General features: G+C 44.6%; 1 protein-coding gene across 3 annotated transcripts in view; it reads left to right on the forward strand.

Annotated features, from left to right (window-relative positions):
- EPHA4 (EPH receptor A4) overlaps nt 1–26,977 on the forward strand; it is a 142,694-nt gene that overhangs the window by 85,138 nt on the left and 30,579 nt on the right. For all 3 annotated transcript variants that reach the window (XM_026002072.2, XM_026002073.2, XM_072742180.1), the window contains exons 6-8: nt 22,425–22,549; nt 23,552–23,711; nt 24,957–25,068. In XM_026002072.2, coding sequence (XP_025857857.1) covers nt 22,425–22,549; nt 23,552–23,711; nt 24,957–25,068 — 397 coding nt within the window. The remainder of the gene's footprint in view (nt 1–22,424; nt 22,550–23,551; nt 23,712–24,956; nt 25,069–26,977) is intronic.

Raw genomic sequence — 26,977 nt, forward strand, 5'->3', positions numbered from 1 at the left:
TCAGGATGTCAGCTTTATTGCTGACTGTCTGATTGAAGGATGGAAGCTTTATTCCTGTGGCCAGAAGGGCTGGGTGAATGACACTTGCCTGGTGTCACCCAAAGACGGCGGAACTCAGCTGGCGGACTGTGGCCTCCCTGCGAGGACAGGCCTGTCGTCCCGAAGCCACTTGCCCTGGGCGGGTGGGCCAGGGTGCAGAGCAGAGGGGGTCCAGGACCGCTCCCACCCCCACCCCCGTGCCTCACGTCGCTCCCAAGAGCGTGAAGGAGCAGCAGGTCACCCTGCAGGAGAGTGGCAGGCAGGGAAAAGGCAGCGTGTCCCCACACTGTCGCTCTCCTGCATCACCATCCAAATGGACACAGTGAGGCTCCTCCTGAAAACTTGTGCTTCCCCTCCCCCATCTATCTCCTCCGCAACTGTTGTGTTTTTTGTTTAGGAGGAGATGGTTCTGGCGTTTATGAAAAATGAATAAGCAGACTGCTGGGTGATTTGTTTCTAAATGGCTTTCCTTTGGTTTACTTTTACTTAAGTGGACCATCTCGGGCAAATGAATACAGGCTGTGTCACTGGGACACACAAATGCTGTATAAATGGAACACGGTTTTGCTGGCCAAGGAACAGAACTGTGAATAGTTTTGCTAACAATGCTGAGATGGCAGCTGAGCAGTAGACCTTACTATCACAGAGGCCGTTTGCCCAGTGTCCCCCCCCACCCCACTGCCAAGTCCTTCACCCCTGTCCTCCAGCTCTGGGGCCCAAGCATACTCGACATTGTTTTGTTTGTTTTAAATCTTTATGAACTGTCGGGGGGGGGTCGTGTTCTCTTCTAACCCTGAAGTGCACCTGGGATGATTACACATGGATGGATGTGAACTCCACACCCAACGAGGGGCTCAAACTCACAGCCCCTAGAGCAAGAGTCACATGCTCTGGGGCACCCGGGTGGCTCAGGGGTGGAGCATCTGCCTTCGGCTCAGGGTGTGACCCCGGGATCCTGGGACCGAGTCCCACCTCGGGCTCCTCTCATGGAGTCTGCTTCTCCCTCTGCCTGTGTCTCTGCCTCTCTCTGTGTCTCTCATGAATAAATACATAAAATCTTAAAACATAAAAAGAGTCACATGCTCTACCTGCTGAGCCGCCAGGCCCGCCCCCAAGGATCACACTTTCAATTTTTTTTTGCATGAGATACGATGATAGATACCTGACAATGAAATGGCATCTGGTGGCCTCTCTGGCACCATTGCAGGGTCCTGGTGACAAACATGTGCAACAGAGTGAGTTTGGAGGGGTTCAGATAGTTGGTGGTTTATATAATCATTTGAACCTAGAGAAAGTCGTGAGCTATGAGCATGAGGAAGTGGGGCTTATTTCCACAGGGTGTTCAGAAATGGGTTCTGACGGCAACCTCAAGGATGGGAAAAATCCCAATAAATGCTCCTGCAGAATAAGCAGAAGGCATTTGAATCCTGCCTCCTTTCTGCCCCTCCAAACCCACACCTACCCACGCGAATAGGAAGCTAGCTGCATCGCTGGTATTGTTGTTCAACCTGCCTCCTTGGACATTTGGCAATGTCTGGAGATACTTTTGGTTTTCTCAGCTGGGAGCACTATTACATCCAGTGGGTGAAAGCCAGGGAGGCTGCTAAACATCCTGTCGTGCACGGGACACTCCCCCACAACAAAGAATCATCTGGTTGAGATGGCCCTCATGCCAAGATTGAGAAACTCCACTCTAGTGATATGTTTGAAAAAAACAGATTTCATGACTTTGTAGAAAGGCTGACCTTCCAAGTGTTCCATCACTGTCCTGCCCTTGCTCGGTTCCGCTGCCCCATACTGCTCCCAACACTGATCATAGAGGATAGCAGGCTATAAAGGGCCCTTTGGGACCTCAGGCGAAGAATCCCAGTTGCTTTGCCATCACACGAAATGGTGCTGCTTGTTAGACCGGCCCTGTTCTCTAGGATGGACAAGAAGATTGGGTATGTCAGTGGAATGCTACCGCACAATCCGTAGTAGATACCCAATACCTGTTTATCACCACACTTATTTATAATAAAAACAATCGGCAGACTCTTTCTTGAGTAGTGATAAATTCAATAAAACCAAAATAATGAGTAGAGAAAAGAAAATAACCAAGTGCAGGAGGCAGACTGTCTTTTATTACTCAACTGGTAAGTTCCCATTCTTTCTCTCTCTGTCATCTTTTAATTAGACATATTATGTTATTTGAGTAGGATAATGGAGAACAGTGGGAATTCTCATCCCCACTGGGTATAATTGCTACCTGTCTTCTACATGGTAAGAGGAAAGCCTCACGGAGATGGTGGGAGAAAGGGAAACATCTTAGAGCAATTGAGTTAGGTAATGTGCTCTAGGCATGGTGGCACCAGATTCTGTGGGGTCTGAGCTTAGACAGTTTTTGTGATTTCAAAAAATCAAAAAAAAAAAAAAAAATCCAACAAAATTGCCAGTATCAAATGAAGAAGAGAGCTTCCGAAAGGGCTTGCGCACACTTCTTCATGTTTAAAATTTTATTTAAATTCAGTTAATTCCCATAGAATGTATTACTGGTTTCAGAGGTAGAAATCAGGATTGATCAGTCTGATATAACACCTGGTGCTCATCCCATCGCGTGCCCTCCTTCATGCCTGTCACCCCAGTTACCCCATCCTCCCCCCCACTCCCCTCCAGCGACCCTCAGTTTGTCTCTTATGATTACGGTTCTCTTACAATTTGTCTCGCTCTCTGATTTCATCTTGTTTTATTTTTCCCTCTCTTCCTCTATGATCCTCTGTTTTGTACAAACTTCTTTAGCTTCAGTGTGTGTAATTCTGCCTCTGACCAGATGGATATGAGTGCACTTGTCAGGCAGTGGGGCTATCGCGTAATTATTCCTCAGGGTAGAGAGGAACAGAAGAAGGGAGCGATGTCAGGAGGTCCTGTTGGGCCCGGTGTGAAACTCCTTGAAGAGCAGGGTCACCCTGGAGTGATCCCAACCAGAGTTAAGTGTGACCGGCAGCGCCAGAGTGGCCTCAAGTGTGGTTTGTGATCAAATTAGCGGGCAGAAAGCACACTCCTGGAGATTTTGAGAATGGTAATGGAATATTAGTCCAAATAAGAGGTGACCAGAACTGAGGCTTTCCTGTAAGCTTGAAAGGGAAGGGAAGTGGCGGACGGGGGGCTCTGCTGATAACTTTTAAAGCACAAACATCTGACTTGACAGAGGTTCGCACACTAGAACCTGGAGCCACATCTCGGCCCTCTACCAGGTGGTGTGCAACCCACTAAGAATGGTTCCTCTATTTCAAAAGGGTTGAAAATAACCTCAAGAAGAATAATATTTTGCAACATTTGGAAACTATATAAAATTCCATCTTCAGTGTCCGTAGAGAAGTTTTCCAGCAGCGAAGCCCCACTCATTCGTTGGTGTGTCACCTGAGACCGCTTTCACGGGACAGTAGCAGAGCTGAGTAGCTCAGCGACCGAAGGTCCTGCACAGCGAACATATTAACCGTCTCGCTCCTTGTGGAAAAGGCTTGCCAAGCCCTGCTCTGCTGGGAAAGAACGTGAGTGTAGGAAGGAGGTTGGAAAGACGTTGAGCTGCTGGTGTCGTTTCCCATTTGGGGTTCCCATTTGGGGTTCATCTCACATTCGAAACAATCTTAATATTTGGCAAGACACCTTCTCTTCTAGAGGTTTTGGCTACGTAAACACGGTTTCAGGGAATCAAGCAGAATTCCAAGCATGTCTCCGCCGTCTCGTACCACAGATCTTTCCCTGGTGATACTCAGGTTTAAATGTATAACGTGGAACATGCTTGAATGTTCTGATAAGGTGGCATTTGGTTCTCTTGAAAACATGCACTCTGAGCAGTGCTGTAGGCTTGCTGGATGCTGGCAGCGATTTTCCTCTTAAATAATCATATGCGCTGCTCTCCGACATCGTCATCTCACCGAGATGATTTCTCGTTTGCCTTTGATCTCAAGTAAATCATGTTGTGTTTTTCTTACTTCCAAGAAAGCTAAAGGAAAAACACACGATGAAACTAGTTGGTTGGATGTGAGTCGGAGATCTTTTTAAAAACACATTTCAAAATGCTCTAAACAAATTGTAGGGTGATCACGTCGAGAGATTTTGTTGGGAGGTTGTCCGCGCATCCCCAGTGGTTGGGATGTGATCATTAGTACCTCTAAGTGGAAGCTGTTTGGAGAGTCCTTTCTGTGTCTGAGTAATTCTAGGCCCAAAGGAGCACACAATGGGCTTCAGAGAAGCCAGGCTGCGATTTTCTCATTAACAGCCCTGATCCAGCTATGGGCTCCCGGTTTAGTCCATAATGCCTAGGAAATGTACATTTAGAAAATACGCGTACAGTTCTTTTTTTGTCTTAAAAAAGGGAATAGTCTCTTGATTCTAACGTTATGCATCATTTCACGTCTATTGAATATTGTTGCCACCTCTGTAATTATTAAGCATACGCACCATGATAGAATTAGAATAAAATAAACTGGGAGATGTACAAGGGTACACAGCCTCTTGTGTGCAGCACTGGAGCCCATGAATTTGTATTCAGGGTGGGTGCCGCAAGTCCTGACGAGGAGAAAAAATAGAAGAACCTATGAAATTATCCAGCTTTAAGGCTGACTGAGCAACGTAGACCAAGAGTGTGTGCATAGAGCCTACTAGTAATTATTGTGTAGAGGAATAAATTGAGTTGCGTTTTTAAAAAGATGTTTATACAGTTGACCCTGGAACAAGGCCGGGGTTAAGGGTACGCACCCTAAGCTGTCACAAATCCACGTAGCACTTTGGCTTCCCCAGCGCTTAACCACGAATTGCCTACTGTTGACCAGAAGCCTTACCAACGACATAAAAAATCGATTCCCACATATTCTGTATGTTGTAATACGTACTGCATTCTTACGTAAGCTCCGGACAAGTAAATGCTATTACGGGATTCCTAGGGAAGAGAAGATCCTACTGCGTAGGAAACCACCCACATAGAAGAGAACCTGCCTGGGTCAAACCAATGCTGTTCAATAGTCAACTGTTTTTCCATCTAAGAAAATGAAAGTTTTGTTTACACCCAAGACTGAGGACACTTTTTTTTTTCCACCCTAACCCTTCGCTCTTATATAATGTACATATTCAAATGCACTGAGTGTGCGTGCGTGTGTGCGTGTGTGTGTGAAAGGAAATTCACTCACCAGCGTTCACCCCAAACACTTGACAATCTATTTCTGATTTGCTTTTCATTTCTCAGTGCTGTGCTCCTTACTTCAAACACTAACACTGACTTTGCACCCCCTGGAGAAGCCATCAAGAGATTTGAAAAATAAGTGCCTGGCTGAGATGAGAAATGAACAGTGCAGGACTAGGGAAGCTCTTCGATGGGCTTCTATCTTGACTAGTTATCACTCCAACTGGCTAAAATAATGACTACCTCCTCAGAGGAGCCAAGAAAGACTCTGGAGATAGTTTGCATTGAGCATTAATAAAACGATCCAGAGAAACTTTATCAAACCTCCTATTAACCCCCTACTAATGTCCTTAAAGAGTTTTTTTTTCCTTTAAGCACCAGGAAAACCAAGAGCCGTGCTGCAGGACTAATCCTGCATTGAGAGATCTTCAATCTACAGGGACTCATTAAAATGCGTGTCCATGTCCTCCCCACCGTATGGAGCCTTCTCCGCACGTCAGCACCTGCGTGCTGTTGTCCTGTGGGGCATACAGTAAGAGGGCATTCCATATATTCCATATGTTGTCTGCAGGTAAAGACTAGTGAGGATTTTTTTTTTTTTTTTAGGTTTTACATTTTGGTTTGTCACGATAAACAAACCTAAGCTCTATCCATCAGTATTAAAAATAGCTCTTTTAATATCTTCCCCAGCGTCCACCTTTCGCCCCCAACACACACGTGCACACACGCACACACACACAGGCATACTGTCCTCCTCTGTCTGTGACTGAAGAATGAAAAAGATTCCGTAGGCTGCCCCAGAACGACAGTCACAGGAAAGAAGGGTGGTACCAGACATCGTGTGGTCACCTGCCTAGTGAACACTGTGGCTTCATTGGAAAATGTCACTAATGATTGTCTCCCATGTGAAGGTTGGTACCCAGAGCGCTATGGGAATGTGGCTGAACGGTCAGCAAAATGCTGGCACAGAGCCGAAGAAACAAATCCTACATTAAATTCCTTCTTTCTCTATTCTGATAAATTGGAGAGCTTGTTCTAAAGGAACTCCTTGTGACTCTCCTAAATCATCTTTTAAAATCTATTTTATCTTATTTAATTTTGTTTTGTTTTGTTTTGTTATTTCATTTGATGACAAAGCACAAGGGCTACTTTCCAAACCACAATCTATCTAAAATATCTTATGGGTAAAATGACAACGATCTGAAACACATATTCTATTTTGCAATCGCTTCTTGCAAGGAGAGGGAAAGGGAAGAAGGGAAGAGGGGGCCACTCCTTTTTTGCCTGGCACCTTCCAGTGAGAACCTCCATATATGAATTTCTCAGGTGGTTTGGTCCTCACTATCAAAAAGGCCTCTTGAAGGACGGTTCTGGGGTTGCTGACTTTTAAAAAAATCCTTATCCCGGAACCTTTGGATGGTGACATGTGCATACAAGCAAGACAGATATGTAGCTTCAACTTCTCAGTGGGTATTAAATAGGGACCTGCCACCAACAGGTTCGCTGTATATAAAGAGCTTGGGTAAGAGCCATCCATTATTAGCACAAATCCTGAGAGGGACAGGCTCACAGTGGCTCCCTGGAGAGTTGCTGTTGTCTAGATAACATACTGCAAGCTGTAAATCTGCCTCTTGAATCAACCCTAATTTTTTTTTTAACATAATAAGTGTGTATTTTGAGCAGAGAAAGTGTAAAGATGGGCAAGAGAGCACAGCTTCCTCCGTGTTCCTTTATCAACGCCGGGGTGGCACATATAGACGGGCCAGGGATTTCGAATATGCAACTAGCTGACCACTTAATCAAGTGTCCCTTCCACTTTTTAAGATAATCAAAGACTTTTTTTTTTTTTTCATCTGAGAATTTCAGATGATCTTAAGAGTTGTTGGTATAGCTGTTATTTGCACTGAAACCCACTGAATCCCACAGGGCTCTAGGAGAGCATGATTTTGGGAATCTTTCTAGGAGGATGCTTTGGGAGGCCTGGGAATTCTTAAAGCTAACATCATCTCATTTCTCCCCCATTTTAAAATAGGGGTGTGATTATCATTACAATATACAATGGGGATTCTTGTTGCTTTGTTTGCCACTGAAAGCAGGGAATACAAATATGGGAGAAGGTCAGCCTAGGAAAATTAGTGTCTTGTAATCAGAGCACAGGTCATAGAACTTAAAAAGCATAAATTGTGTTCACTGCCCTCATTGCAGACACCAGTGCCGAGTAGTCATCTGATTCAGGTGTGGCTCTGGGAGGCTGGTGATATATTTAAGGAATCTTTGTGTAATGTCAAAGGGAATTGTCTGGGGGAAGAATGGCAGACGAGAAGCCCTTTACATCTCCCCGTTAACTCTTCAAGAGCACAGCCTTCATCGTATGTGTGCTTTGGATGATGGCTTTTTCTCTTTCCAGCTCTTCTTCCCCTCCTATTTCAGGATGCACACAAAATACTTCCATAAACTAACTGCCTGTAGTGTGCCGGAGCCCTGCTCCAATGGCTCTCTTGGAGATCATGCTGCGGGACTATTTCTAGGCGATGTGTTGTTCTAATGAGGTCCTTCTGGTATTTACAGATTGACTCCTGGGTGGAGCCGGTAATACTGAATTTCACACTTCAGCAGGTTGTGTTAAAGAGGGGCCCCAGTGAGATGCTGTGAACCTCCTAGTTCAAAAAGAAAAGGAAGAAAAGAAAAGAAAAAGAAAATTCAAGTCCTCAAACAATTATAGATTTCCTAATTCATCCTTTGTTACTCTTTATGACTACAAAAGTTATCTTGGGCTTTCAAACACAGATCCAGTTGGAGACATCTACTGGCCTTAATAACATTTTAAAATTTAATAGCTCGGTTGTTTCAGCTTCGGGCTTATAATGCCTGTAGGAGTTTAAACTATCTGGCACGTACATTTAGTTTCTGGCTGATACCCCAATATTTAAAAAAAAAAATAATTCTATGGTTGCAAATTCCCAAGGTTAAAATTCCTTCTCATAAATTATGCTCTTTTCCCTAACCTCGATCATAGCTTTTATGACAATTGCCAAAAAGATAGAGTTTCAACTAGGAGAGCTTCAAGAATATCATTTCATGGCCACATTTTTGAGAGCATAGCATGTGGTGACCATTTGTATATGAAGCATTTTCAAAATGTGCTGGTTGTAATTTAACCCAAAGGTCTCTATCACTTCTCTCCACTTCCCCGTCACTCTGTGCTTGTCTCCATAGCAAGCAGGAAACTGGGAGGGAAAGATTTGGTTCCACGTAGCACGAAGGCTTCCTTAGGTATAACTAACAACCAGCTCCTTAGCATTCGTTCTATGGCTCATAGATATTGTCCCTTGAATATTTGACTTCCCTGTGGCCAGAACCTTCCCATACTTCCAGGTAGCGAAACCAGCTTGGAATACAAGGGACAGTCTCAGTACTGGTCTTCTTCCCAGTTCTCTTTCTCTCTCTCTCCTCCCTCTCTCTCTTCCACCTGCAACACTCTACCATCCATGACCATCATTTCTCAGCCTTTTGCTATTGTTTTAGCCAAGCAACATTTGGACTTGGGAAAACTCCAAGTAGCATAGTATACATAGATTTGCAACAAGCATTGTATTGAAATGGATCCTCTGCCTATCTGTCTTACCCTGTCAGTGACGATCTGTAGCCCGTAATTTCATGCTCCACTTTATTCTTTGCCTGATATTTTTCATTTCTGTTTTTTTTTATAAAGATTTTATTTATTTATTCATGAGATACACACACACACACACAGAGGCAGAGATGCAGGCAGAGGGCAAGCAGGCTCCCTACAGGGAGCCCTATGTGGGACTCAATCCCAGGTCTCCGGGATCATGCTCTGGGCCCGAAGGCAGGCGCCAAACCGCTGAGCCACCCAGGGATCCTCCATTTCTGTTTTTTTCTACTCTGTACATGTGTTTTAAATGCAATAAGAGAATGAAAGTTGAGTTAGTAGAATGGAGTTTCAGATTTAAAAATGACAATGGCTCGTAAAAATGCTTATCATTTAAGAAACTAATATCCTTAATTTCTGGTCTCCACAACCTTTCTTTGAGCAGCTCCTGTGGTCTTTTTTAAGTGATCATTAGGAAAAATAGGTATCCTGTTGCAATTGCATATGTGATGGGGGAATTGGATGCCTCAGGAGATGACTAATGGGACTCTAGACCTTTCTGTCTTTAGGTCACCTCCTTGAATCTGGACTATATCATAAGTGGTCCAAGGCCTGGCCATCTGGCAGCCAGTGAGTGCCTATGGTAATGAAATTGGTCTCAGTCCAGGTCTTAGTCGACAGGTGTTCACATCATAAGTGACATTAATTGACTTCCTATTCCCTCAATTTGGAAGACAGTGGCCTGTCACTGAGACAGCAATGGGGAAGGAGTTAGTCATGATATATTCAGACTCATTGAAAGCCAAAGAATTCAGTGCCTTGAGCTGGCACTATCATGGCATCTTGCAAAGATTGTACTTGCCTCTTCTGGGTTCTATTAGCCTTGGAAATTAAAAAAAAAAAAAAAAAAAAAAAGCAAGCAATCTAATTTCAAAAGATTTCCAGTAACTCAGAATGGCTAATGCTGCTCTTCTGTAGTTAACAGGAGTCTCATGTGTTGAGACTTCTCATCTTGTGTTATGATGATTAGATGCTTCCCTATGAAGATTATAGGTAAGGAAGAAAAAAGAAAATTGGATTCTGGGCCTCTGTGATAACATCAGGCAGGCTATCTGTTTTTATTTTTTTAATTTTTTCTTTGTTTCAGGGTTGATTACCAGGTCACCCATTCATGACAAATGCTATGGATGATCTACTCTTTGATGGAGAATTTGATGTCTCTTTACAATCCTCTTGTGAAATGAAGACAGTTGTGGGGAAATATCTCTGAGACTTCTTTATTAACATAAATCAAGTCTCTGCACAGAATTCCAAAGCTTCATCAAGCACATACTCTTTTGTAGTTCTAGATCCAAAATAAGCTCCCATTTACTCAGTCTCACTCAGGGCTATGACTTGGTGGGTAATTTGGCCTGACTTGGAGGCCAAATAGTATTAATATTATTAGCACTAGTATTAGGAGGAGCAGTGCTAATTAATACTAGTAGTATTAGTAAGCTCTCTGAAGTGTCCTAGGTTTCTCTAATGGCTTTTTTTTTTTATTTCTAACTCCACAGATAATTTGGATGCCCCTGTAGCAAGTGGCAAAGCCACACTCCTGAATTAGTTATCACACTTAAAAAGTCAAGATGACAACAGTCACAGTGGATCTATTTATTGAAACAGGCAGCCTCTTTTAGCAGAATGATCAATGTCTTCCCTCTTTCTGAAAGGCTTTTCGGGGGTAAGAAATCAGCAAGCATCTGATATAAAGTAAGAAACAAGGCTTCTTATTGGTCAGTTTCTGGAGCAGGCTTTTAAGCATTTCTGCCTGTAAATGTAGAAACATGAGTGTGGAAAGTAAAAGGCAAGAGCAAAGATTTACTAGGTGCATCTATCTTCCTGGCTCTTAGAGTCTTCGTGATTAATACATCTTTAATAGGGGACTGATCTAGATGCTTCGGATGTCAGAAAGCTAAATGTTACAGCATTGTCTTCTTGGTTCCAAACACAGCAGGACGATTAGCAGCTGTCTGAGTAACAAAAAGAACCTGAAGCCCACAGCACAGCTTTTATTTTCCAGATTTGGAATGCCTGGAGCTCTCCAGTGGAGTTGACAGCTAAAGGAATAGAAGCCTTGATTCACAGCAGCTAATCCTTTTCCACTCTCTATGCTGTATTTCTGCTCAGCCGAAGAGAACCTTTCCTTTACACCATCCTCCGAATTCCAGAATAATTTTGGCAGGCATCCTCGGGCATGGAGTGGCTCACTTTGCCCAAGGCTCCTTGTCTCGTCTAATCAAGACACATATAAAATAATTTCAACCAAGAGTTTATCTTAGATACTTTTCGACCTACTGAGATGTAATGAAGAGGTTCATCTTCTAGAGAAAAAAAAATTATCTAATTTTTAAAAATTCTTGCTAACTTTGTCCATTTACAGTGGTTGTCTTTCTCAGGCGAATTCTTATAAATTGCCTTCCAGTGGGAAGACTTGTTTTCCTATTCGCCTCAAACTGGCATCCTTACTTAACAGGAAATACACGCTGAATCCTGCCATGTTTCTGTTGGCAAATACTGGGCTACCCTTGCTGGAACCTGCCAACAAGCTTCTTAGTAAGCAAATAGAAAGTAAAACAAGCGGCTCTCAGATGAAACAGAAGACATCCTTGAACATCAGAGACTCTCTGTGTCCTAGGTCATCCCCAGTTACTTCTGGGGGACATGGCGCCTTGGTTCCAAGTGGAGCTGTTGCTCACTTGTAATTCTTACAATGAATGATAATGGCTATACTTGTGATGATGCTAATTTAAGATGGTCATTTTTAAAAAAGTAAAACAAGCATTTAAATAACACATTTTCTTTCCGCAGAGAGCAGGGGTTGCTGTATGGCTCAAATATGAAACAGAACAATTAAATACTTACAAAAGTCCTAATTTGCAAAAACTTAGATCTTTCATGACACTTTTAGACCTTTACCCAGAGTTAAACTTGGGGTGGGTCTTTCTAATACTAATTTTCTTATTCCATCCTTAATATCTTAATAATAACTGTTAGCATTTCTCTTTGTCCTTTAGCCTCTCGATTATGAAAGAGTGGATAAGACACAAATGGATAGTCAATGAGTTAGCCCGAAGCAAATACCCGCGGGACCATAAACCAGGGCAAAGAATGGAATATCACCAACCTTCTCCAGTTTCTCGTAGCTTGCCTTGCACTCCCTACCCTTTCCCTAACTTCAAATAGTACCGTTTTCTTTTGCAATTGAATTTTTCTGTTTTAGATAATTCTCTTCTTAGATCTTTAAGTAGTTCTCCTGTGAAGCGATTCATCTCCAAAAAGCTTTATGCTTTGTCTATGGACAGAGGACATGTCTAGGTTGCCTCCGGATTTCTAGCAACCAAGAATGTACGTGGACAGTCTTATACCTAAGTAACATAGAGCCGACCTAGCATTTGCTGTTACTAATGCTTCTGATGCTGCTGGAGCGCAAGCATCAACCTTCAAATCTCTCATTTCCTACCAGTGCAAGGAAGGGAGAGACTAGAGGCCTCTTGTGGCTCAGTGGCTAAAAATGTGGGCTATAGGCCCTGCCTTGTGAATTCACCACTTACATGCATGCTATAACTTGGGGGCAAGTTATTCGGACACTCTGTACCTTAGTTTCCCTATCTATAAAGTGAGAACAATAAGAATACCTGCCTCATAGGATTTTTGTGAGGATTATATGAATTAATTCATGCAAGACCTTTACAACAGTGCTTTGCACATGGCAGTTACTCAGTAAATGCTAATTTAGGGAGCATTTGTTTACAAGCAGGGGGTAGGGTATGTATGGTAGGAGGGTATGTTTTGTATACTTCGGAGTCAGGCAGACTTGGGTTTACAATCTCATTTTATAGCTCTGGTACAATTATTTACCTTCCATGTGCTGCCTAAGTTTGCAAATATGAATTCAAAGGTGATCATTATAAGCGCCTCAGAGAGTTGTGAGGTTGGATTGGTGGTAAGTGTGTGGAAGTGCCTTGCCAAGGAGGCCAGACTTGCTCACATGCCCATTGTTCTCTGTTTCCCCCTGATTGACGTGGCCCAAGAACTTCAGCTGTGTCAGCTATGGATTATGCAATGGAGACCAACTCTTTTCTGAAAAGAAAAATCAACCAAGCTATTTTGAGAACCCCACTGTCTTTTCCCATTGAACATTAAGACCAGCTCAGCGGCATCTTCGAGGCTGGTAGTTAGTGATTCTGCTGAATTCATTCACTGGAGGAAGACCTGTAGTTGATCGTGTCCTCGCAAAGTTGCACAATCCCCTCCTGGCATTGCAGACCTCGGGACAGCACGCACCAGTCTTTCTGACCAATGAGTGGATATCTGCTCACAGTGTGTGCACTGGAGCTGGAGTGTCCGAGAGGGAACCCGAAGGCCATTCAGGCAGCTTTAGACCACAGCTCAATCTTCTGGAGCCACCATACTACCACTCTTGAGTTGTCATGTGAAAATGTTACGTGCAAAATGCCTCTTTTTGCTAAATGGCTCCACTTGACCTGAATGAGCACCTGCTATAACCCCAAATATCACTTAGTAGGTTAACACGATAGAAAATTATTTCTTTTTTTTTAAGATTTTATTTTATTTATTCATGAAAGACGGAGAGAGAGAGAGAGAGGCAGAAACACAGGCAGAGGGAGAAGCAGGCTCCCTGCAGGGAGCCCCATGTAGGACTCAATTGCAGGACCCCGGGATCACAACCTGAGCCAAAGGCAGATGCTCAACTCCTGAGCCACCAGGTGCCCCTAGAAAATTATTTCTTGCCCAGGCTATATCTAGCTGAGGGTGAGGAGGGGAGGTTTGGCAGGTGGTGGGGTGGGGTGAGGGGCTTCCAGGATGGGCCCGGGTGCCAACATCCAGCCGGTGGATTGTAGGTTAGAGAGGTTGGAAGGGCCTGAGGACACTGCTTATGTGCTTTGTCTAGAAAAGGAAGAATCACTTAAACCCACATCCCATTGCCTGGAATTCAGTCACACGAACCTTCCAACATGTGAAGGAAATGCCATCCTTGTCTGGGCAGCTCCACCCCAGAAACAGGTATTTAGGGGAGGGGCGCTCGTATCTTTGGACCATTAGCCACAGAGGCTGATCTCAACACCTTCATCTTGCTCGGGTGAGCACTTCACATGAAGAGCAAGGATAGCGTCATATCCCGTTATTTAAAATGTGGTGACTGGGTCCCTATAAAAGATTTCTCTAAAATTACCTGCTACCCATTTCTTTGGAAAAATAAGTAAAGTCAGAGTCTGAGTTTAATGCTGTGTAAAAGCTTGCTCTTAGATCACTTAGTTAAAGCACCTTTAGTGCCCCCAAATCCCATTTTGAAAATTGTTGGAAGCATGGGTCTTTTGCATCCTGCACCCTGCTTTATTTATTTAAAATTGACTCTGTGTACTAACCTTGGAAAGAAGTCACTTTCTGGGCAGGGGGTTGGGGGAGGCATCCCTCGTATATTTTAAGTGTATGCTTAATTAATATTAATATATCCATATTTAAATATAAATGAACTCCATTGTATTCAGTCCTCTAAAGGTCTTAATTGAGAATTTGGTTCTATGTCTTTTGTTGAATAGGAAAATAATTCTGTATCAGTTTCGGAGTAATCAACCTTTCCTGTACCTTTTTAAAAAAAAAAAAAAAAAAGAACAAAAACGATTTTACGATTTTGTTTCATGGCCCTGGTCACATGAACGTAAGCGCTTATTCATAACACGGCAGCTAAAGCTGTGGGATGCAGAGCGGAGATCTTAGTGAGGTATCCAGGGAGGGCGGGTGGGGGTTGAGTCTTTTAATGATTTTTACCTAAAAAATGGCAGAGGGCTAAGCCAGCTCCTTGAATGTAGTGCAAACGAAATCATATGTCTGTGAAAACACTGCACGCTGTTGAGAACTATAAAATACTGCGACGGTAATAGTAGAAAGAGAAATTAGTCACTGGTGTTTGGTGCCATAGGTGGTGCGGAGCTCAGAGGAGAAATCCTTCCCCCCCTTGGGTGGGATGTGGAAGAAAGCAATTAATATTAGCACCGGAGTTCTTAGCATTTCTGTGACGGCAAAACCCTTAATCACAAGGATATCATTAGTGCTCTGAAGCATTTAATTTTGATGCCTGACAGCGTTTTAAAATGCACAAACCTTTGATAAAGAGCAAATCAGAGCTGCGGTGTTGAAATGAGAAAGAAAGAGGAAGCCAAAACCATCGTAAGGCCCAAGTAATTAAATTTAAATATGCTGTTTGCAGGAAGCAGAGAGATGTATAAACTGTGGGTTTAGTTTTCCTCTGGGTGGAAGACCCCTTGAGTAAACACGGCCTCTTTAAATTCGGATCCCGGGCCCCCCCCACCCCCCCACCCCTGCGGTTAGGCCTCCCTCCTCCCTCCGAGCACTGGGCCTTGTTGTACCACTGACATCCTGGGCTTGGGGTTCTGGGCTTCCCGAAAGGGCTGTTTCCACTCTTCCCTGCCTGCAGGCTGGGGAGCTTTCATTGCATCTGCTTATTTCCTGCCTTCCTCCCTCCGCCCTCCTAATTTGAGCCAGTAGTGAACTGCCCTGGATCTGTTTGAGCTTTCTCTCCCCCCACCCACCCCGACCCAAGTCTCCCAAACTGTTTTTAATTCATTGCTTGTGATGCGGGACCCAAGCAACCAGCCTGATAGCCCGCAGTCATTCGCAGAGACCCCTTCCTGCCTTTCTGCACTCCGTAGCTTTCTTTTTTTCTTTCTTTCTTTCTTTTTTTTTTTTTTTTCCTTTCTCCTCTCCATCCTCTTTGGGTGTCACAAGGACCAAACTGCTGCAGTAAAATGACTTGTAGGTGTTTAATGGCGAGTCATTGAGGAAGCGAATAAAAGAAAATTGTAGCACTTGCATCGGTGGGGAGCAAGAATTGCTGAGCTTTGAACCAAAGAAAGTTAAATTTACCATTTTCTTAAAAGGAGCCTCCTCTGTTTGACATCAAAGCATCTCCGGTAATTCTTCGTTGTGAAATGTACCGCGGTTAGAGAGGCGTGATGCGGCCCCTAATCTGTGCCGTTTCTGTTTATCACAAACACACACACGCGCGGATAAAACCCACGTGTGCCTCTGCGTGCGTGAGGCCCGGTCTCCCACCGCACGGAACCGCAGGTACAGGGCAAACGGGGCCCTGTTTGGAGAGCATTCTCGGTTTCCCAGGGATGTGGGGCATTTTGAATACAGAATTATTTGCAGAGGGGATGATCTGTCTGGGCTTTCTTGGAGAAAGCTCAGCTCATTCAACCTTCATGCCTTGGTGAGTTCTTCTTCTTCTTTTTTTTCCTTTCATCCTCTATGGGCTTTTTTTTTTTTTGCTCCATCTTTCAAAAATGATATTTTACTACCATTTTATTTGTTTCCAGTGTGAGTGCGGAAGATACCTCTTCCACATGCTTCGCCCTGCTGCCCCTGCCGTGAGCACAGAGGGCTCTGCGCTCTGTGACCCTGACACCTCCTCAGGGAGGTCCCCTTGGTGGGATTTCAGGGATACCCGCAGCCCCAGAGGGCCTCTCCTGGCAGCCCCCGACTGGTTTCCATTAGCGAGCGCGTCTCTGCTCTCGTAAAACTAGAGGGGCGCTTAAATGCCCTTTCTGGGTTTAGGATTGTGGCCTGGCCTGGGGGACGTAAGACCACTGTACCTTCGTGGTGACGAGAACGACATACGTACCCTCCGGATACGGAGGTGAAGTTCGAGAGGGCTGTCATCACCCCCGTCAGCAACAGAGCAGCCCCCCCAATGCCCTGGGTAACAGGTGCAGGCGTTACTCCGCCCCTGAATGACATTTTCCAACCTGTGTGCTTGGAAAAAAACAAACAAAACAAAACTTTGGAAGCATCTCCTGTCTCTTAGAAAACAGAGACTGCGTATAATTAGAATTGTCATTTGCTTTCCTCCTCGTTGTCAGTCTCCGAGTTCACCTAAATAGCAAAACCAAGCCCACGGAAGGTCGCCTGAAACAGGTGCAGACGAAAAGCTGTAAAGGGAGACGGACTTCTGGTGCTTCTCCTGTAGAAAACATCTCCCTGTCTACAAAGATTTGGGTTTTTTTTTTTTTTTTTGAAGTCTATTTTGACTTAGTTCACTTTATTTGTTTGAAAATGTGCCGAGGGAACCCTGGGTGGCGCAGCGGTTTGGCGCCTGCCTTTGGCCCAGGGCGCGATCCTGGAGACCCGGGATCGAATCCCACGTCGGGCTCCCGGTGCATGGAGCCTGCTTCTCCCTCTGCCTGTGTCTCTGCCTCTCTCTCTCTCTCTCTCTCTCTCTCTCTCTCTCTGTGTGTGTGTGACTATCATAAAAAAAAAAAAGAAATAAAGAAAAGAAAATGTATCGAGCGCTCACTACGTGCGGGACACGATCTTGAATGGTTTGGATGTTGATCCGGACAAAGGAAGGCCCCAGCTGCGTGGAGCCTACGTCCTAACAGCTCGCGAGCCGGCAGCTGGAAGGAAGGGGTCTTACAAGTGGGAGACGGAGGCAAGGACGTCGAGGGGCTTGGCCAGCACGGCACCCGGGGAATTTCAAACCCAGAATGATCCCCCGGGTCCCTCTAGCTGTCACCGATCTACCCACCAAACTAGTAAAGTGAAGAATCCTTTTACCATTTGTCCATCTTTACCATTTCCCATGTGCTGGATGAGCCCACGTGCTCACAGACGCAGAGGACCGACGAGTTCTTCAAAGTCCCAGTCATCCTTGGAGCCGGCACCCCTGCTCGGCCACCAGGGTGCCTGTGGTTTGTCACCACGGAGCTTGGCTGTACTTCACCGACCTTACTCCACATCCTTCCACAGTGCTCTCTGCAGTGGACAACGCCCCCCTCCTCCCTCTTTTGGCTTCCTGTCTCGGTCATTATCTTTATTTAGCCAAATACGGTTTCACTGTATAAACACAAGTACCTCTTCAGCTCTACTTTTGGATTTTAAGGTCCTCCAGCGGAGGACTAAAGGACATTTGTTGAATGATTGAAAGGGTACGTCAGCGTGATTTATAAGCAAAAAGAAAAGGAAATCAAGGACGTGGTTGGGATGAAAACTACGAAAATACCCTTGAGAACAGTAGGCTGTGGTCTCAGATAAGAGCATCCCAGGACAGGAGAATGGACATCTGTCAGTCAGTGGAAATACTGCTTCTAACATTTGAAAATTAAGGACGTAGGGGCGCCTGGGTGGCTCAGCGGTTGAGCGTCTGCCTTTGGCTCAGGTCGTGGCCCCGGGGTCCTGGGGCCGCATCGGGCTCCCCGCAGGGAGCCTGCTTCTCCCTCTGTCCGTGTCTCTGCCTCTCTCTGTGTCTCTCAAGAATAAATAAATAAAATCTTAAAAAAAGAAAAGAAAAGGGATCCCTGGGTGGCGCAGTGGTTTGGCGCCTGTCTTTGGCCCAGGGCGCGATCCTGGAGACCCGGGATCGAATCCCACATCGGGCTCCCGGTGCATGGAGCCTGCTTCTCCCTCTGCCTGTGTCTCTGCCTCTCTCTCTCTCTCTGTGACTATCATAAATTAAAAAAAAAAAAAAAAAAGAAAAGAAAAGAAAATTAAGCACTTAATTCAGTTAAGTCACTAACCTTCCTTTAAAGCTACGCTGGAGCCTTTGTGAGTTTGACATCCGTCCGTCATCCTTCCCAACCACATTTCTGTGGACCGGCACGACCAGCTCTCCTTGTGTTACGCCAAAATTCCAGCCACCAGAGTGCCTGCTGCTGTCCAGGGGCCCAGAACTTTCTTTAGAGCAAACACCTCTTGTATGCAGGAGGTCTGTGGGTAGCTAGGAATGCTTCCCATCTGAGATGCGACTCTTTCTTTTAGCTACTTAACACCCGCCTTCGGCTTCCTCCCGCCTTCGCCTCCGACTCTTCAGCAGGGGTATTAGCGCCCGAGTGAAAACACGGTATAATCAGGGAGTACCCACCTCACACTTCTCTCCATCACCATCACAGTTCTCTCCTTCATCTGGACAAGAAGAAGGTTGGCAGGCTTCTGTCGAGTTCTAGAAAACGGGTGTCTTCTCTGCCAAGACTGTTATAAAAACCTCCTCATCTATTGTTGTTGTTGTTAATTCAGAAAAGGCCGAAGGATAAGATGGGTCTTAATTTGATACCAAGGACTGTGTTTGATTACCTGTGTCTGTGCATCCCCACTTCTGCTTTATTCCATTGGTTCTCATTGCGACTTTTTTCCTGCTTGGTCCTTTTATGTTGACTAAAATTTCCAGTGTGGCGAGAAGCCCTCTTTTGAATTAAGGCATAGATTTGTCATAGCTCCTTCTGAACCATGTTTCAGGGACAGGAGTGTTCTAGTCTATTAGTCGATTAGTCTGTCGTTTTGTAATTTTGTTAGCAAAGGGCAGAGCCCTGGGGTCCTGGGATTCAAGATTTCTAAAAACATTTCTAAATTGAGGAACGCTCGGCAGTATTTACCAAACTGTGGGAATGCAACCGTGGTGGCATCAGAGATGATTTTAGTGAAGACCCGTCTAGAACGTCATATAATACTGAATTGCCCTGTAGTGCAAATTGGCTAATCTGTACTTGGATACAGCTGGCAGGAGTGTCCCGCAAGCGCTGGCAGCACTGTTTATTTACATGTTCATCTTTATGGTCACCTGCTATTCCCAGGGTCTTATTTATGTCAGTAATGGGAAGTTTCTTCTTCAGTATAACCCACGTCAACAAATAGAGTGTGTTGCTTCAAGAACGGTGTTACCGAAATCGTAGCGCAAGTCGCAGAGGGTTGTGGCAGCGATTACGTGAATGGCACGAGAAGGCAAGCTTGGGAAGCAGCGGGGCAGGAGAGTGATGGAGAAATGCCATTGCCGAATGCCTCCCCTGGGGAAGCGAGCTGCAGCCGGGCACACGTGGCAGGGAGGTGGCTTCCAGATGCGGAGCTGGAGGCTGGATTGGAAGCAGGGTAGGAGGGGTGAGGGGAGAGGCCCTGTGCGGCCTGTAACGTGGAGCACATCCAGGTTGCCTCCTCCTGGCAAGCCTCACGTTGTCCAGCCTGGTGTTCTTTGTCCCAGCGAACGTGGGACGCCGTGCTCGGACACGGCAGTGACATGCTTCCCTGAGGACGTTTCTCCATCTCGCTTGGTCGCGGGTTACTTTTGTCACTGTGGCCTGGGAATGCTTTTCTGATGACCTCCGTCCAGAAAGAATTTAGACAGGACAGCCCCCAACATAATACCTCTTGGGATTTAGAACCTTCTGCTTTACGCTTTCGTCTCCTGTTCTTCCATTTTCATGGTGGCCAAGTCAAAGAGCGCGCTATTGGCTTAGTTCCACATTGTGCGGTGGATTTTCCACGTAGGGCTTCATGACAAACATTCTGTTAGTTAACACGATGGTTCTGGGAACTCCCTGCCCGCCGCATTTTGAACACACTCGGGTTGAGTTCAGATTCCCCTTGAAGGGGCACAGGAACGCTGCTGCTCCAACTTCTAAAGTGGAAGTCGGATTCGTGGCCCACGCGCAACGGTTCGGTGTTAACCCGACCAGAGAGAAACCAGCTTAGTCCGTGCACCCCAAGACCCAAGGGCTGCAGGCAGCTCATTCCCGAGGAGTCCGTTGATTATCGGGATCTGACCCAGCCATTCCGAGAGAAAGTCTGTCTTCCAGCTTTATGAGCCCACCCTCCCACTGCACCGCGTCCTCTTGAAAGTCCTCACTTCTCTACTTCACTTCCCAATCCCGAACATCGGAGTTTAAAGAGCCCCTTTTTATGGAGTGTGTGCTAGTGTGCCCCGTTAGGCGATGCACGTATTACCTGGAGCGAAATAGCTTTTCACAGCCAGGCAGCTTTCTTAGCCTTCCTGCTCTCTCTGAGTTTAGGAGTCACTCCTTGCATTTTGCTGGATGAGGCTTCCATCCCAACCAGTAAGGAGAGAGAGAGAGAGAGAGAGAGAGACAGAGTGTGTGTGTGTGTGTGTGTGTGTGTGTGTGTGTTGGGGGAGGGAAGCCTTAATGCAGCTAATGAGCACATTTCCGTTCTTCATTTTCTTCAGATGTTCAGTGGCTTCCATATGTCTGCTGCATGCAGCTCTGTTCATCCAGTTTGGTCTTACTAACCTTGGGGTTGCCTTTGATGGAGGACATGTGTGTCCACTGTGTCTTTCACTTGTATTTATGCTTGAGAGTCAATCTGGAATAGCTTTGGGGAGAGAGAGAACGGGAGAGAAATAGGGCAGGGTGTGTGTGCGTGCGTGTGTGTGTGCGTGTGCGTGTGTGTGTGCGTGTGCGTGTGCGTGTGCGGGTGCGTGCATGCCGTCTTGAGGTACCCCTACCGGAGATGCCAGCCAGGCTGTCAAGCAGCCACCTCCCTGCTGGATTAACTTCAGCTGGAAGATTCCCTTGTGTGACTATAGCGCGTCTGGTTGCTTTCCTTGTCATCAATACACTTGTCAGGTATGGTCAAGTATGTTTGAAGTTAGCCCCGATCCATACTCAGTGACAATTTATTTTACTTTTCTCTTTTCCCCTCTGAGTTGGAGTTTGGCAGCTGTGTGTGTGTGTTGGGAAAGAGCAGCAGGATGACCTGACACTATGCGGTTGTTCCTCAGTGGCCATTTTGTGGTGTTTGTTTTCACGTATTTCTACAATTTGGTGACAAACAAGAATAATATACATTCAATTGAGGAAGACCCCCTAATCTCTGGTTCTACAGACCAGCTTTGTTAATGAGATTACAGACTTCATGAATGCTCCTCTTCTCCCTGGAGATGGCACATTTGTGTCATTGTCAGTCCCAGCAGAGCTTGACAACAGCCAGCTGGAAATGTGACCGCCACAATGAAGAAGAGGGCAGCCTGGTTTTATAAACCTCAGGAACCCCTGAGAACACACCCAGTAGAGGACGGCTTTTGTGCCTTTCTTAGTGGAAAGAAGAAAGTTTGCTACTCAACAGGCAAAATCAACATTGCAGCTTTTGTAAAAATAGCTGCAAAATGTCACATATGTCCAGAGACATAAATAAATAAATAAATAAATAAATAAATAAATAAATAAATAAATAAAGCATCATTGCTTTATTTGTGTTCTTCGTTATTTGCATTGTTGAGTCAAACTGGAACCTTCACTATAATTAGGCAGCCTTTTACTTCTATTGGAAAGAAGAGACGTTGTCTGCATTTCCTACAGTACAAGAGTTGCAAATTCTCCTGCTTGTATAAAATTAAAGGCCAGTAAGTTGACCACTTCTAAACTTTGGAGAAGGGATGAGATGCAGTTTTACTGAGCTTAAAATGAAATCTTCCAGTGGCTTTCACGGCTTGCAAAAATTGAAGAACAGAGTAGCATTCTCTGTACCTTCTGTGAGGTATAGTGCAGGTGCTGCGGAGGTGATCCATGGGCCTATTGACCTACCAGGCTTTTACTTCAAAGATTATCTTTCTAAGACAAACCATATGCCAAAAATATTGGAGAGAACCATAAAAATGGTGTGCTTTTGTACCAGGGAAGAGTGAAAGGGGGGTCTGGAAGAGACAAGAATCCTTTACACTTTTCTTAAGTAAAATAAAATCATCGATGGCCACCACCAATGTTTTCTCCCCCTTTTGTTTTCTTGTTTGTCTGTTTCTCCCAATAGCACCATCATCCATTGCCTTGGTCCAGGCGAAGGAAGTTACAAGATACAGTGTTGCTCTGGCTTGGCTGGAACCAGATCGGCCCAATGGGGTGATCTTGGAGTATGAAGTCAAGTATTATGAGAAGGTATTACCTGAATGAGCAAGCTTCCTTCCTCCTTCCTTTTCCTTCCCTCCCTCCCCCTTCCCTCCTTCTTTCCTTTATCTCTTCAGTTTTTAGCCAGTTATAAATCCAGAATACCAGCGAATCCTAAACCAAATGCATTTTGTTCCCCCATCAGATCCAATTATGAATTTTATGTATTAAGTTGGTTATCTTGAAAAATAGAAAAAATACATTGCGTTCTAATATAACCACTTTTTCTTTCTAGTAATGGAAATCAAGATAGCTAAGAAGTTCTTATATATAAGCCTTCTATCAGTGAGAGTGACTCATAAAAGTCGAAATAATGATCTGTTTAAGTAGATCACTGCTATTCAGAATCAAGGTGTGGGTTTTGATGACTTTTAATAGAAAATCGGGGAAGGAAAATTACATTTTTCAACCTCTTAAAGTTATAGAAAGACATTATTTTTACAAATAACGTGTCTCTCTTAAAGGACAGAATTCTGAAGAGAGCTATTTGCATTCAAGATTGTCTAGAAAACGAACAATTGACTTCTCTTTCTTTTTAAAGATAATCACTTATTGGCTTCCTTATTAAAAGCAGAAAAGGGACAGGATTTATTTTTCACTGAAACCCGATTACAACATTTTTGACATTTTCTAGACGGCAAATAGAAAAAAGACGAGAGGCCTGCTTATGGTTATTTCTTTTAAATTCCTGGCCGTGGAGTGAGAAGAGCCACCAACCGTCACCTGATTTTCTTTTTCAAAAAAGGTCATCAGTAAAGACTCTGTATATGGTGGGTGTCAACCGTGATCCCACCTGAAATCCACATGTCCTTCCGTATCCGAGACGTAACCGTGGCGCTTCCAACACTGAGGAGAATAGGAGGTTTAGAGAGTCTATCGATCAGTTTGCTTTCAACTTCTGAGTACACTGGCTTGGTCCCTTTAATTTTGTATCTAGAGTAAGTGGGAGATTTATTTTGCCACCTTCCCCAATTTTGTCGTCCTGTGATGCAGGATCAGAATGAGCGAAGCTACCGGATTGTCCGGACGGCCGCCAGGAACACAGATATCAAAGGCCTGAATCCCCTGACTTCCTACGTGTTCCATGTCCGAGCCAGGACAGCAGCTGGCTACGGCGACTTCAGCGAGCCCCTGGAGGTCACAACCAACACAGGTACCAACATTACAGTGAAATGTGAGGAACTGTCCCTAATTTTTGGTTAGGTGAACATTCTGATGCAATGAACGCGGTTTGAAATGACGAAGTCTGTAACCTAGAAGAGCTCCTGCTCTTTAGAGGAGAGCATTTTTCATAGTATCGAACCCTTAAGAAGGGTTCACATGATTAGAAAATGTTTTCTTTTTCTTGAGTCTTCTATGAATCATGGAAAAAATGGGATTGTTGAGTGGACTACTTTGAGAGTCGCATTAGCTATCTTACCTAAGATAGGAACTTTTCCTGGGAAGAGTAAAGAAAAGACCAAATGTATTTTCTTTTACGTATTTCTAGGAATCTGTTTAAATCAAGTCAGATTTAGTTTTTTTTTTTTTTTTAGTTTTTTAGTTTTTTTAGTTTTAGTTGTTTTTTTGTTTTATTTTGTTTTGTTTTATTTTGTTTTCTTAAAGACCCTTCGGACAAACACATCAACTCTCAACATTGTGAGTTGGACTGATTGGTTGACGAAAATGTTAGCAAAGGACCTGCCCACTGAATAAGCCCACTGATAGCTCCATCTAGATGATTAACAAACCCAAACTGAACTTACTTGATAAGGAGATAGTGGAGAAGCATCTTCAACATCAGTTCTAGAAAGTAATGTTCTTCATGAATTGTGCGATAAAGTAGGAATAAAAAGCAGAAGAGAAAGCACTCTAGAATTTGTTGGGGTTTGACATTTTGGGGGCTATTCCTGGAAGGCTTCAAGGAGGAAATGACTTTTGATCTGGGCAATAGTACACAGGGTTTTTTTGGGGTTTTTTTTTTTTTTTTTGGTTTTTGTTTTTTTTAATACACAGGTTTTTTGATAGTTTGGGGGGTGGGGGATGGGGAGATATTTAGAACTACTTGTCCTTTTTGAAATTGCCAAGTGTCTTTCTCACTAAGGAATGCATCAGATCACTGAATATGAGTTGGGCTGAAACTAGAAACAAAACAAAACAAAGAAGAAGCAACAAAGAGTAATGTTTACCCAGAGGGTTTAATAAGAATCTTCTGGTTGACGTTCTTCGTACAAATATAAAAAAAGTCTTCATCTCGTTGAGGTTGTCGTAGACATGCTGTTCCATAAATGCATTCAAAGGGCAAAAGAGGCCATGCGCCTTCCCAGTGGCTTCAGAACACTGACACTGATGACCCAGTCAGAGATTTGAGCTCTCACGGTCTTGCCAAAGGTGATCCTTGTGTAACTCTCTTTGCCAGTGCCTTCCCGGATCATCGGAGATGGGGCCAACTCCACGGTCCTTCTGGTCTCAGTCTCAGGCAGTGTGGTGCTGGTGGTCATTCTCATCGCGGCCTTTGTCATCAGCAGGAGGTAAGCACTTAAGCCACTTGCTGTCCACCCCCTAGCCCCCCATCCCAGTTTTTACGAGGGAGCTTTTTGTCTCTTCCCCACAAAGCTGAGGCTTTTGATTAGCATCATAAATGGGGCATGTTGCATGGCCAGCTCCTTCCTCTCTGCTTTGATCCCTGGACACCCCTACTGGAGCTGCTGGCTGTGTCCCCCCCGCCCCCCTGCCCCCGGCAGCCCTCACAGCTGACAGTCCTGGAAAGACCCAGCTAATTCCTGAAAACCCAGCCAATGAGCAAGCCAATGAGAGATTCCTAGATACTCCAAGCTGTAAGGTGTTACATTTATACCCCTCTTAAGCCTGGACTTACTGCCAAAGGTGAAAAAGAAGCCATATAAAACTTAGGTCCAAAATTTAAGCTCTGCCATTTGTCAGCTATATTACTTAAACTCTTTAAGTCTTTTTTTTCTTCCCTCCTTATGAAGTAGGGATAGAGGATTTTAGAAGATCTACCTCTAAGAGTTAGCTGACAGGGAAATTTTGGTCAGTACAGTAGCTGATCTAACACACAATAGGTGCTTCAACTTGAGTTCGGTTAATAATAATTGTAACCAAAGCAAATAATCCGGGGGCTGCCCCTCGGCCTTCTTTTAGGAGAGGCCTTCAGCGTTTCTAGAGAGTTTCCATTAAGCATGCTGTGGGCATGGCATTGTTCTTGGAAATGATTCTAAAACAGCAGATTACTTAATTCTGTGAGAGTCTACACTCTAACTTAATGCTTGAATACCAACCTAGAAAAGAGAATGAGAAATAGAAACGGCTTGGCAGCCTACTTTTCTTGGAACAAGTTTTTCTTATCGTTGTCGCTCCCATGTGCTTATTAACACCACCCAGGGCTCCCGGGGAATGGGGTGGAGGAGGGACAGCCACTCATCTCCAAGATGTGCCCACATCTAGGCTTCTCCAACCTTCACTCGCCTGTGCCATCAGCTATTTCACAAGGTTTCAAGAAGGCCAGAACCCAGGGGTCATCAAAATGATCCTCTTCAATATGAACCTTTTCACATAACAGAAGAGTAAAATGATACTCAGGCAGACACAGTGCTTACCTAGGCTCATTAGTTTGCCCTCATGGTAGAGCTCCACCTGGATACCCAGGAGCCATGCTCCTACTGGATACCCTGGCTAGGGTCTGTTGTGCCCTCTCTCTTTGCCCCTCCTGTAGGTGATCTCACTGATGTCACAACAAGGCCTCTGGCTATTGCCACTGGCCTGAGCAAACAAACCATCATATTTTTTCCTCACTCTGTGGTACGTTCTCATTTAGGGTGATGACTGTATATCCTAAGTTGCCCGGATGGTCTCAGCTGCCTCATGTATCTATTAATATCATGCCTCTACTCCCACACTCCAAAATGTCCTGGTATTACAGAAATCAATCAATCTAGTGCAGTGTGGAACAAGAACTTGGTGCGTGCAGGCACCACCTACATTTGTCATTGTATTTGTTCTTTTTGGTGCAAAGTCTGTAGCTGTGTGTTTGATTAGAGCAGTGAGTTCCCTCCTGAAGAAGTAAAATCCACCACAAATACTTATCCTTTTGCTGGACTGCACGTGTAGACCCTACACAGACATGCCCACTGCACCCTATATATTAATGTAGCTCAGCCTTTGGAAACTCCGATTTAGCCCAAACACAATTGGAATTTCCTTTTCTGGCATTTGATTTTGGAAATCAATCAAGACGGGCCTCTCTCTTGTTCATTGTCTTTTAGTTTTGTGTATATATGTGCTGGACACACAAACATGGAAACTGGATGCAATAATATATCCATCCGATAGCAGAGGGGAGGAGTGGGTTGGGGGGAATTTGTGGAAATTAGAAGGGCTTTTGTTTTCATTATTACATATTTCTGTGTCTTAAAATTCTAC

The sequence above is a fragment of the Vulpes vulpes genome, chromosome 16 (assembly GCF_048418805.1).
Source record: "Vulpes vulpes isolate BD-2025 chromosome 16, VulVul3, whole genome shotgun sequence".
In the NCBI taxonomy this organism is placed as follows: Eukaryota; Metazoa; Chordata; class Mammalia; order Carnivora; family Canidae; genus Vulpes; species Vulpes vulpes.